Source organism: Lupinus angustifolius, chromosome LG04 (genome assembly GCF_001865875.1).
Source record: "Lupinus angustifolius cultivar Tanjil chromosome LG04, LupAngTanjil_v1.0, whole genome shotgun sequence".
NCBI classification, from domain to species: domain Eukaryota; kingdom Viridiplantae; phylum Streptophyta; class Magnoliopsida; order Fabales; family Fabaceae; genus Lupinus; species Lupinus angustifolius.
Window position 1 is genome coordinate 14,300,158 of NC_032012.1, and position 12,760 is coordinate 14,312,917.

Consider the following 12,760-nt stretch of genomic DNA (forward strand, 5'->3'; position numbering starts at 1 on the left):
ATCAATGATAAAATAAGAACAAACCTACCAAATAAACCAAAAAATTAATGAAAAATGTACTAAAGATTAGATCTACTAAATAAATAAATAAGTGCACTCTAAAGAGGATCTTCTAAAGAGAAAGAAAAATGATGACAATGAAGAGACATAATGAAATGAAATGAAATTGGAGAGAAAAAAAGATTATTGAGAGAAAAAGAATGTTGGAAGAGAAAAAGAGAGTCATAGACTCAATAACAATTCAAATGTATTACATCTTAAAAAGTGCAATAAAAAAGCCTTTAGAAGAGATGACATAAAATGCAATAAACTATATTAAATACAATAATTGTCAAGAAAGGGCAAATATAATGTGGGAAGGTACATATGATTACTATGGAACCATTTTGGAGAGAGGAAAATGAAGGAGAAGACATGTGACAATTGATGAGGTGGCGTGAGGAGGAGATATCATGTGGCAATTGATGGTGTGGTGAGAGTTTATTTTGTTATATAGGTAATAGAATAGATATCTGCACATATTTACTATTTTAAGCATGCTATCATTCTTTATATGTTAAAAGAAATATATGGAATTGAGATATATGAGTTTCATATATTAATATTTATCATTAATATTTAATCTTATTGATTGTTTAAAAAGTTGCGAATAAATAGTAGATGATGTATTCAGTGTGCATAATTTTTTACATTAACATCATATAAATATTACACTATTTAATAAATATGAATAATTAACTGGTGAATTAATCATATCAAACTATTTATTATATTGTTAATAGGTAAATATCAACTTCGAGATATAGAAATTGAAATATGATGTCTTATATGAGAATATAGCATCTTTTTACTCACATGTATCAACTCATTTTTTGTGTCAGCTGTTGAATTTCTTATTTTTTCTGTAAAACATTATTTCTTTATTTATGAATATTTTTTATATTCTCTATAGTCTATTTTTTTAATATTTACTTTTTTTGTAGTTTAGTTGACATATTTCTTATAAATAATATTTATTTTTAAAAAATGTTGCTCTAAGTTCTAATATATTTTATGTTAGTTAGTTGTATTTTATTGGTTTGTGGGTGTTCTTTCCTAGAACGCAAAGGTATGGAACGGTAGTTGATCGATTGTAGAGGATGAAGAGGAGGAAGAACGTCAGTGTAGCGGGATGATGTGGAAGAGCTGGACCCAACGGTGGAGGTACCTGAAAAGGTTCTCCAACGATCAAGTCAGTATATGAACTTGGGTGAGAAGTGTATGGGAATATAAGAATATGAGGAGAGATAGCAATAGAGTAAGTAATGCTTAGAGAGTAGAGAGATTGGAATACTTCCTGTTGGTAGAGACTTCTATTTATAGGGGGGAGAGTTGACTTTGGGCTTCTGACAGGTAGTGTAGTACATGGCCGACCAAGAGTATTGTCGGGGGCTGCTTTTTCCGTGTCAGGCGGCCTACCAGCGCCGTACTCTGTGCTACCTTGTCTTTTAGCATGTGGTCAGTTTGGTAGCCGTTTTGTAGTATGCATGCCGTGTTGGCAGGTGGGTTGGTGAGGTACAGACGACATGCCTGGAAGTGTCTCCAAGGTCAACTCTTGTGGGCCAATCACGCGAGACCTACCTCGGCGACCAAGCATATGGGCCTTATGGATCACCGGGTAGGAACAGTTGCCCCCAGTCTGCCAGGATGTTGGGCGAGCATGTTGGGAGACTCTAAACGAGCCTCACATGACTTGGATTACTTCATGGTGGAACAGTTGCCCTCAGTCTGCTAGGCGAGCATGTTGGGAGACTCTAAATGATCCTCAAATGACCTCTTCCTAGGCGATCCAATTGTGTGGGATTTGGTGAACTGAGATTGAAAGGCGTTGTTCTGAGTTCGCTAGGACGCTGGGCGAGCACTGTTAGAAATGTTCCTCGATTTGGCGATTGCCTAATTGGGCGAATTGATCCAACTTCAGCAACTAGACGTTCTTCTCATTTGGGGTTTTGTGTGACATGTCTCTTTGGTTCTTCGCAATATGTGACAAGTATTAATGACCTTGGGTAATGTATCCGTTGGGGTGGGACGTTTCATTATTACCTGTCGTGGCCCTTGATGTCCGCCGAACTTTGTCGTGACGTGAGAGTGACTGTTGGTTATTCGGGTGCCAGCACGTATCTCTTCTTTATACCTTTGATTTCCGCCGAATTTTCCTTGTTTTTCGGGTTTCCGTTGGATTGCACTCGAGTGTTTTTCTACGGTCCTGATGAGAACGGGGTTGGGCCTTGCCACGGGGCCCATGGCTCAGGTTTTTCTTATAAATAGAAAATGCCTCGTGGCATTTTCTCTTTTACCTGTTTCCATCCTTCTTGAGTATTCTCTGCAATCTTCTCTCCCACCATGTTTTTCTTCGTGATTTTCCTCCAACATCCTTTCAACTTCTTCCAACTTTCTTCCTCTAATCCAGGTAACACTCGTTCCTCATGGTTTACATATGTGATTACGAGTCTGATTCTGATGTGGAGATCCTTCCTGGACCTCCACCGTGTTTCCAAAAACCACCGTCCTCATCTTATGCATTGGTGGAGGTTCCCGAGCCGTTGTGTATCATTCCACCTCTTCCCAAAAATGGAGGTGCAGGGTTCCAATGGAGAGGTACTGACGATTTTCTGGCATCATTGCTTGCCAAGTATGGGTCTATTTTGAGCTACAACTCTGAGTCTGAGTCTGAGTCTGAGTCTGATGACTCTTGTGATGGCAGGTTCATGATGACGAGGACATATAAGGTCAAGGCCCCTCAACTGTCTGTTCCTGAAGAGATGGCCGGGGAGGATTCCCGCTATTGTTGGGTTGACAGGGAGGTGCTTGGCACTCCTAGCAAGTTCCCCTACGGGACTCCCCTTAATGTTCATGTGGCCAAAGAATCATTTCCTGGCTTTGAGATCAGCGCCCCTAAGTCGGGGGAAAGGGTTTGTTACAACTTCGCCGAAGAGAAGAGTGATAAGTATACCTTCTTCTTCTATGAGGCGTACTGCCGGCGCTTGGGGCTTCGCCTCCCGCCTGGAGCATTTGCGGATCGCTCCTAGTCAACTGACCCCCAACTCCTGGGGGTTCATTCGAGCCTTCGAGATCATGTGCAAGACGGCGAACATCCCTTGCACACTAAATTTATTCTTCAGGATGTTCTACGTTGGTCATTGCACCAATACTGACGAAGATAAAGAGGGTCGTCATGGATGGACGTGTCTCCAATCTCGGCCCAGGCGGGGGGTTATTTATGCCATTTTCATCAAACGAGAAGAAGTGGAAAAGCGGATACTTTAGAGTGAACGTCCGGAAGGCATTCAACTCTTGGTGTTTTACCAAGTCTGGCGCGCCGCGATTTTCTTTCTCGTAGAATGGGGACATCCACCAACGACCTTCTAAGGGCTTTCAAGTGGAAAAGTTTGTAATTTCCTTGCTCCTGGGGGAATATGTAAAAGTTTGTAATTTCCTTGCACCGACGAGGATAGAGGAGACTGCCGCTACTGCCACGGTGGCGACCCCTGCCCCTGTCCACTTGAAAGCCCTTAGAAGGTCGTATAGATAGAAGCCTCATTGGTTTGGGCGTTCATGAGCGCCTGATCACTTGTTTTGGGGATATAAATGGAAGAGAGGCGATCTTGGCTACCCCGAGAACTTTTCTTCTTGCTTGGATTGGCGGGGCGATCTTGGCTACCCCGAGGAGCAAGAAAAAGTTGCACTCATTGTGTAGGTGCGGGCGTTGGGGGAGGAGAAGGCGTCTTTGGAAACCCGGGTTCGGGAATTGGAGGCGGGGAAGGTAGTTGTCGAAGCTGAAAAATCTGTTTTGCTGGAAGAGAAGGGTCAGCTGAGCGCCGAAAATGTGCAACTATAGAAACTTGTGGGCGAAGCCGCTGTAGAGGCGTGGGAGAGTGCCTAGGCACAGCTGGCGTTGGCTTTTCCAAGCACTGATTGGACTTGGATGTAATTGGGTGCCTATGTGGAAGAAGGTTGCCTACTGGCAGCTGATGTGAACGGCGATCCAACTCCGCTGCCTTTTCCTGGTCAAAATGGGGGAATATGTAATTTCCTTTTAGTAGCTTGTAATAGTTTTTTTCTTGATTGAGCAGTCTTTGCAACTTGCCTTTTTGTTTCAATTTCGTATTACAAAATGACTTGCACAATTGGCAAATGAATTTGTCTTAAATAACTTTGAATGTTTGATGGAAGCAATTCTGGATTTGATCGCCTTTTAGTGTACCCGGTGAAGTGGGAAGTGATACTGCCTCGGGCGGCTGAGTGCAGCAGGCAAGGGGGGCGAAAACCGGGCTCTTGGGTGCACGTGAAAACTAGGAGTGGGAAGTGTTCCTCGCTTATGGCGCGTTTGTACACCAAGCAAGGGGGGCGACAACCGGCCCCTTGGGTGAATGTGAAAACCACGAGTGGGAAGTGATGCTCACATCGGGCAGGTTAGTGCGCCAGGCAAGGGGGCCGAAAACCGGCCCCTTGGGTGAATGTGAAAACCACGAGTGGGAAGTGATCCTCGCTTTGGGCGGGTTAGTGCACTAGGCAAGGGGGGCGAAAACCGGCCCCTTGGGTGAATGTGAAAACCACGAGTGGGAAGTGATCCTCGCTTCGGGCGGGTGAGTGCACCAGGCAAGGGGGGCGAAAACCGGCCCTTTGGGTGAATGTGAAAACCACGAGTGGGAAGTGATCCTGCCTCGGGCGGGTGAGTGCAACAGGCAAGGGGGGCGAAAATCGGCCCTTGGGGTGAATGTGAAAACCACGAGTGGAAAGTGATCCTTGCTTCGGGCGGGTTAGTGCACCAGGCAAGGGGGCGAAAACCGGCCCCTTGGTGAATGTGAAAACCACGAGTGGGAAGTGATGCTTACTTCGGGCGGGTTAGTGCGCCAGGTAAGGGGAGCGAAAACCGGCCCCTTTGGTGAATTTGAAAACCACGAGTGGGAAGTGATCCTGCCTCGGGCGGGTGAGTGCAGCAGGTAAGGGGGGCGAAAATCGGCCCTTGGGGTGAATGTGAAAACCACGAGTGGGAAGTGATGCTCACTTCGGGCGGGTTAGTGCGCCAGGCAAGGGGGGCGAAAACCGGCCCCTTTGGTGAATGTGAAAACCACGAGTGGGAAGTGATCCTGCCTCGGGCGGGTGAGTGCAGCAGGCAAGGGGGGCGAAAATCGGCCCTTGGGGTGAATGTGAAAACCATGAGTGGGAAGTGATCCTTGCTTCGGGCGGGTTAGTGCACCAGGCAAGGGGGGCGAAAACCAGCCCCTTGGGTGAATTTGAAAACCAGGAGTTGGAAGTGATCCTCGCTTCTGGCGGGTGAGTGCACTAGGCAAGGGGGGTGAAAACCGGCCCCTTGGGTGAATGTGAAAACCACGAGTGGGAAGTGATCCTCGCTTCGAGCGGGTGAGTGCACTAGGCAAGCGGGGCGAAAACCGGCCCCTTGGGTGAATGTGAAAACCATGAGTGGGAAATGATCCTTGCTTCGAGCGGGTGAGCGCACCAGGCAAGAGGGGCGAAAACCGGCCCCTTGGGTGAATGTGAAAACCACGAGTGGGAAGTGATCCTTCAAAACAACACAAAGTGTAATACCTCGTTATCATATATATTTGAAAAATATTACAAAGGGATGACCAACTGCGGATGGGGTTGTCGCTTAGGCATAAAATAACCGAAGGTTAGCGGCGTTCCAAGTCCTTGGGATGTCTTTCCCTGCCAAATCCTGAAGTTTGTAAGCCCCTTTGCCGATCTTGCTGGTTATACGGTAAGGTCCTTCCTAGTTGGGTCCCAGCTTGCCCTTTACCCGTCCTATATCTGCTCTCCTTAATACCAGAGTTCCTTCGTCAAACTGGCGGGGAATGACTGAAGAGTTAAACTTTGCCGCGGTTTTCATTTTGATGATTTCTTCCCTCAAACGAGCCCTTTCCCGGATCTCCTCCACCTCGTCAAGGTTGTTTCTTAGGAGAGACTAATTGCCACCCTCGTTGAACTGAAGTGTTCGCCAGGTAGGTTCTCCTATCTTGACCAGGATCATGGCCTCCGTGCCGTATGTTAAATTAAATGGTGACTCACCGGTTGTAGAATAGGGAGTGGTCTGATACGCCCATAGCACGTGATGGAGTTGGTCTGACCAATTTCCTTTCGATTCGTCCAGCCTCTTCTTTATACCTTTTAAGATGACATTGTTTGCTGCCTCGACCTACCCATTAGTTTGTGGATGCTCCACTGAAGTGAAGTGCTGTTTAATGCGGAGGCCTGACAACAATTCTTGGAACCTTCGATCAACAAACTGAGTGTCATTATCAGTTACTATGGCGGATGGGATACCGAACCGAGTGATTATGTTTCGCCAAGTGAATTTTTGGATATTCGCTGAGGTGATGGTGGCCAATGCTTCTGCCTCTATCCACTTGGTGAAATAATCTATGGCGACTATCAAAAATTTCAATTGCCCCATTGCTTAAGGGAAAGGTCACAGGATGTCCATACCCCATCTGCAGAAAGGCCAAAGCGCTTGTGTTGTGGTTAATTCCTCTGGCGGGGCTTTGTGGAAGTTAGCGAAAAGTTGGCAACGAGTGCATTTTCGAGTAAGGTCTGCGACGTCCTTTTCCACTGTGGGCCAGTAGTATCCAGCACGTAATACCTTCTTGGCGAGTGAAGCAGGCCCAAGTGATGCCTACAACTTCCTTCATGGATTTCTCTAAGGACATAATTCGCTCGTTCTGGACCAAGACATTTAAGCAAGGGGGCGGTGAATCCACGCCGATATAGGGTCCCCCGGACCAGAGTGTACCAGGAGCAACATCTGAGGAATCGTTGATTCTCTTTTAAATCAGAGAGCAGGTTACCATGGAGGATGTATCGGATGAATGGGCACGTCTAGTTGTCTGGGATCTCCACTTGTTCCACTGCCATGATACTTGGGTGGTATACTGTGCCCTGGACAACGGACCAATTGTTTGTGAGGCATTTGGTACTGGCGAGTTTGGACAAGATATCTGCCCGGGCATTGCTTTCACGGGGCACATGCTGAATGGTTGCTTCATCGAAGTCGGCCATGAGTTCTTTTACCTTGAGCAGATATCTGGTATGCACATGTAATTTGGGAAATAGCTAATTGGGAATCACTGCAAATCAATACCTTATGGGCGCCCACCTCTTTTGCTAGCTGTAACCCGACGATGCAAGCCTCATATTCTGCCTGGTTATTGGAGGTTGGAAACGTGAAGGTGAGGGAATGCTCGATGGTTACCCCTTGTCCATCCTCTAGGAGAATTCCAGCCCCGCTACCCCTCGGATTAGAAGACCCGTCGACAAATATAGTCCACACCTGCTCCCGATCCCCCTCTGATGCGGTCAGTTTGGCCACGAAATCAGACAGGACCTGGCTCTTGACTTTGGGCTCCTGGCAGGTAGTGTAGTACGTGGCCGACCAAGAGTATTGTCGGGGGCTGCTTTTTCCGTATCATGCGGCTTGCCAGGGCCGTACTCTGTGCTACCTTGTCTTTTAGCCTGTGGCCAGTTTGGTAGCCGTTTTGTAGTCTGCCTGCCGTGTTGCAGGTGGGTTGGTGAGGTACAGACGACATGTCAGGAAGTGTCTCCAAGGTCAATTCTTGTGGGCCAATCACGCGAGATCTACCTCGGCGACCAAGCATGTGGGCTTTATGGATCGTCGGGTAGGAACAGTGGGTAAATTTGTGTTAATATGTTTGTGAATGAGAAGTTTATGGACAGTAGTTAGAAGTAAAACATAACCACTATTTGTTATATAAATAGTTGAAAATAAATTCACATTATTATTATTATTTTAGATAGAAATATGGTTGAAAAATGATCACTCGAATATAACCAAAAGAAGTTAAAGGTTTAACAAAAAATTCATTTGATCAGTCCAATAAACTAACACATAATAATAAAAACTCATTTTTTTCAATCTTCTTGTTTTTGCTACGTGACTTTTGCAATCCTTCATCAACATTAAAAATATCTTCATTTTCTCTCCTCTTATTTTGAAATAGCTTGATCATTCTCATTTGTATCATAGACGGAATCTTGCATGACAAATATATATAAGGATTTAAATTTTATGTTCTGTTTATAAAAAACTTTCATATGTAATAATAATTTAGTGTATAACATATAAATTGATGGTAAAATTAATCTTCTATGAGACATATTTTTGGGATTAACTTCACCCAACTTAAAATCTTTGATGTCCAAACAGGGCATACACAAATTATCTCGTAATTATATTTGCATGATGAATAGAACTAACTAATGTCAAAAGTCCAAATAGTTAAAAATAACTAAGTCTTAATCTCATTAGCTGAACAAAGAGGTATAACATAAGTACTTCGCAAGAAGTTACTGTTAGAGCATCAATTGGGAAAGTTGGCTCAATTAACACCCAAGACAGATTGATGCAGGAAAGGAGTGAGCCAAAGGTGTGGAAGGTGTACATTAGACGGTTAAAGAAGGGAGCATGTGGGAATGATGAGGTGGCAAAGGGAATAGGACAAAATCTGGTAGATTAGTGTTGAGTATTTTTCGGTTACAAATAGGTAAGAGAAAGAGGAGGGGGGTATCTTTTGGAATAGAACTTTCTGTTAAGTAATGAAATAGAGAGATGACTCTTTATTAGGAGCTATGCTCTGTGGCAATAGAGTCACTCTATTGTAATCAACTTTCCTGTTTTGGCAATAATACAATATTCCTTACTGTTCCTTTCTCACACTTACTTCTTTTGTTTAATTTCCCTTTTAGAATTGTTCTGGTTCTTAACAAACTGATCTGACCTACCGGATACGCTGACGAGAGGACTGACACAATAGGATCTACAAGTTTTAAATGCCACATAAGAAGAAAACAAATCAGCCAGGACAAATGGAAGCAAAGGTCGCAACAATGGAAAGTGAATTGATTAGTATTAAAATCACGATGGCAGAGATGAAAGAGAAAGCAGAGGAGAATCAAGCTAATTTGATGGCCTTGTTGAGGAGAAGTCTAGAAAATGAGTCACAAAGAAACAACCCAGTAAACCAGTCACAAAGAAGCAACCCAGTAAACCCTTCGGAGGAGAGACTTGTTTATTCGATCTCGAGGGATGCTTATTTATTCGATCTCGAGGGAATTGATATGGTGTTGGGAATTTCGTGGCTAGCCAGTTTAGGGGAAATGGTGATTGATTGGAAACAACAGATTATGAAGTTCACACGGAATGGCGCACATGTCATGTTTATAGGAGAGACTTGTGAACTTGGGAATGGGGCTTTGCAAATTTTGTTAACTCAACCTAAGACATGGGTGGAAGGGTTAATCATGGCTACAGAAATGAGCTCTCCAGTAGACAAAAAGAGGTCAAGTGAAGGAATTACGCAAGAACAACAAATTACTTTGGAGAACTTGTTGAAGCATTTTGATGTGGTGTTTCAAGAACCAAGAGGAATGCCTCCAAGGAGAGAGAAGGAACACACCATCAATATTTGGCCTGGGGAATGACCAGTTAATGTAAGACCATACCGTTATCCCCATCACCACAAGGAGGAGATAGAGAAACAAGTTAGAGAGATGATGGCTGGTATCATCAGGAATAGTCAGAGCGCTTACTCAAGCCTAGTAATCCTGGTGAAGAAGGATAGTTAATGGCGTTTGTGCGTGGACTATCGTGCTTTGAAAAAAATCATGATACCAGACAAATTCCCAATACCCGTGATTGATGAGCTCCTTCATGAAGTTCATGGTGCCAAATTTTTCTCGAAACTGGATCTTAAATCCGGGTATCATCAAGTACGTGTGAAGGATGAGGATGTTGAAAAAACAGTGTTTAGAACACACGAGGGACACTATGAGTATAGAATAATGCCTTTTGGGCTTATGAACGCCCCTGCTACGTTTCAATCTTTGATGAATGAGGTGTTTCGGTCAATGTTGCGAAAATGGGTGTTGGTGTTCTTTGACGATATCCTGGTATTCAGTCAGGATTGGAACTCACATTTACAGCATTTGTTTGAGGTGTTGTAGGTACTCCAGAAGCACCAATTAGTTGCTAACCATAAGAAATGTCAGTTTGCTCAAAGACCAATTGAATACCTCGGTCACGTTGTATCAGAAGTTGGAGTGGCTATGGACCCAGAGAAGATATCTGGTGTTTTACACTGGTTTGTCCTTAAAAATGTAAAAGGGGTGAGAGGTTTTTTAGGCCTTACAGGCTACTATAGGAAATTTATTAAGGACTATGGAAAAGTTGCAAGACCACTGACTGATGTCACCAAAAAAGAAGGTTTTCTGTGGAATGTTAAGGCCCAAACCGCTTTTGTGGAACTCAAACATAGAATGACCACATCGCCCGTCCTAGCTTTACCTGATTTTAGCAAGGAATTCACCATAGAATGTGATGCTTCTGGTCATGGAATCGAGGCCATTCTGACACAACAAGGTAAACCAGTGGCCTATTTCAGCAAAGCATTAGGAGAAAGGAATTTGGCAAAGTCAGCATACGAGAAAGAATTAATGGCAGTAGCTATATTTATACAACATTGGAGACCCTACCTGTTGGGAAGAAGCTTCATTGTGTGCACGGATCGAAAGAGTCTCAAGCAACTGTTAATGCAGAAAATCAACACTATAAACCAACAAAACTGGGCAGCAAAACTGTTGGGCTATAGTTTCAAGATTCTCTATAAGTCGGGACATGAAAATAAAGGCGCATATGCTCTATCAAGAAGAGATGAAGATGGCTAGTTGCAAACCTTGGTGCATTATCCTGTCTGGATGGACAACAAGGCAATCCGTGAGGAAACTAATAAAGATGAGGCCATTCAGAAGATTATAAGAGAATTGCAAGGAGGAAACACCACCGGGTCAAGCTATTCTTGGGAAAATGGAGTCTTGTTGTATGAAGGAAGATTGGTGATTTCAAAAGACTCCTCATGGATTCCCACATTATTGGCGGAACATCACACCACACCACAAGGGGGCCACTTAGGTTTTTATCGAACTTACCGAATGATTGCATCAAACTTGTATTGGGTGGGTATGAAAAGGGATGTCCAGAAGTTTGTTAGAGAGTGTGATGTTTGCCAAAGACAAAAGTATTTGACTACAGCGCATGGAGGTCTATTGCAACCACTCAACATTCCTGAACAAATCTGGGAAGAAGTGTCCATGAATTTCATCACCGGTTTGCCCAAATCAAAAGGATATGAAGCCATTTTTGTGGTAGTGGACAAGTTGTCCAAATATAGTCACTTCATTCCCCTAAAACATCCTTATATAGCTCGGGTGGTTGCAAAAGTGTTTATCAAGGAAATAGTAAGGCTGCATGGCTTTCCAGCATCTATATTGAGTGATAGGGATCCCATTTTTGTGAGTAATTTCTGGAAAGAATTATTCCGAATGCAAGGAACACAACTAAAGATGAGCATTGCGTATCATCCTCAAACGGATGGGCAAACTGAGGTAGTTAATCAGTGTTTAGAAACATTTTTACGTTGCTTTATAGCGAATCAACCAAAAGGGTGGTTTCAGTGGTTGCATTGGGCCGAATTCTGGTACAACACTATGTACCACGTATCAACTGGTTGTAGTCCTTTTGAGGTCGTTTATGGGAGGAAGCCACCAACTCTAATTCAGGTGCAACAAGGAGAAGTAAAGGTTGAAGCAATTCAGAGAGAGTTGATGGATAGGGATGAAGCCTTACGACAACTAAAGTACCATCTGATTAGAGCTCAAAGCAGAATGAAGGATCAGTTTGATACGAAGATAACAGAAAGGATTTTCGAGGTGGGTGAGTGGGTCTTCTTAAAGCGGAGACCCCATAGACAACAATCTGTAATAGCAAGGATCAATCCCAAACTATCAGCAAGATTTTATGGCCCTTTTGAAGTATTGGAGAGAATTGGTTTCGTTGCATACAAACTCGGGTTGCCTCGTGAATCCAAGATCCACCCTGTTTTTCACGTGTCGCTACTCAAGAAAGCCATTGGAAACTACAAGGTCCAAAAGGAATTGCCTAAAGGCCTGGAAGAGGACTGTGCTGATGTAATAGAGCCTGCCACTGTTATTGCAGCAAGAAAGGTGGTTAAAAAAGGGGAGAAGATTTACCAATGGTTAATCCAATGGTCCGGGAAGACGGCAGAGGATGCCACGTGGGAAGATGAGTTCACCATTCGTAGCCAATTTCCAAAGTTTAGTCTTGAGAACAAGACTACTGTTGAAGGAGGAGGTATTGTTAGAGCATCAATTGGGGAAGTTGGCCCAATTAACACCCAAGACAAATTGATGCAAGAAAGGAGTGAACCCAAGGTGTGGAAGGTGTACACTAGACGAGTAAAGAAGGGAGCATGTGGGAATGATGAGGTGGCAAAGGGAATAGGACAAAATCTGATAGGATAGTGTTGAGTATTTTTCGGTTACAAATAGGTAAGAGAAAGAGGAGGGGGGTATCTTTTGGAATAGAACTTTCTGTTAAGAAATGAAATAGAGAGATGACTCTCTATTAGGAGCTATGCTCTGTGGCAATAGAGTCACTCTATTGTAATCAACTTCCCTGTTTTGGCAATAATACAATATTCCTTACTATTGCTTTCTCACACTTACTTCTTCTGTTTAATTTCCATCTTAGAATTGTTCTGGTTCTTAACAGTTACCATACAAATATATGGATCTTAGCAGATTATCAAGTTATGATGAAATGGCTAACATGAGAGTTAGTGAGGGATATGCTTTTGCAGGTATCATTTCCCCAAATAATCAGCCTGCAAAA

The 12,760-nt window shown here is 43.7% G+C and overlaps 1 protein-coding gene across 1 annotated transcript; it reads right to left on the reverse strand.

The window, feature by feature from the left end:
- On the reverse strand, positions 3,726 to 6,454 carry LOC109344644. Its single transcript, XM_019583399.1, has 3 exons — positions 6,201 to 6,454; positions 5,828 to 5,954; positions 3,726 to 4,043 (listed from the first exon to the last, which is right to left on the reverse strand). The coding sequence occupies exons 1-3, from the start codon at positions 6,452 to 6,454 to the stop codon at positions 3,726 to 3,728; spliced, it is 699 nt and encodes a 232-aa protein (XP_019438944.1).

Excerpts from the sequence above, each read along its gene's own strand:
- LOC109344644 (XM_019583399.1), bottom strand. The coding sequence starts at position 6,454 with ATGGGGCAATTGAAATTTTTGATAGTCGCCATAGATTATTTCACCAAG. Across the intron at positions 5,955-6,200 it reads GAGCATCCACAAACTAATGG|AAACAACCTTGACGAGGTGG; the intron begins GTAGGTCGAGGC and ends GTCTCTCCTAAG. Across the intron at positions 4,044-5,827 it reads AGTTTGACGAAGGAACTCTG|GAAAAGGCAGCGGAGTTGGA; the intron begins GTATTAAGGAGA and ends CATTTTGACCAG.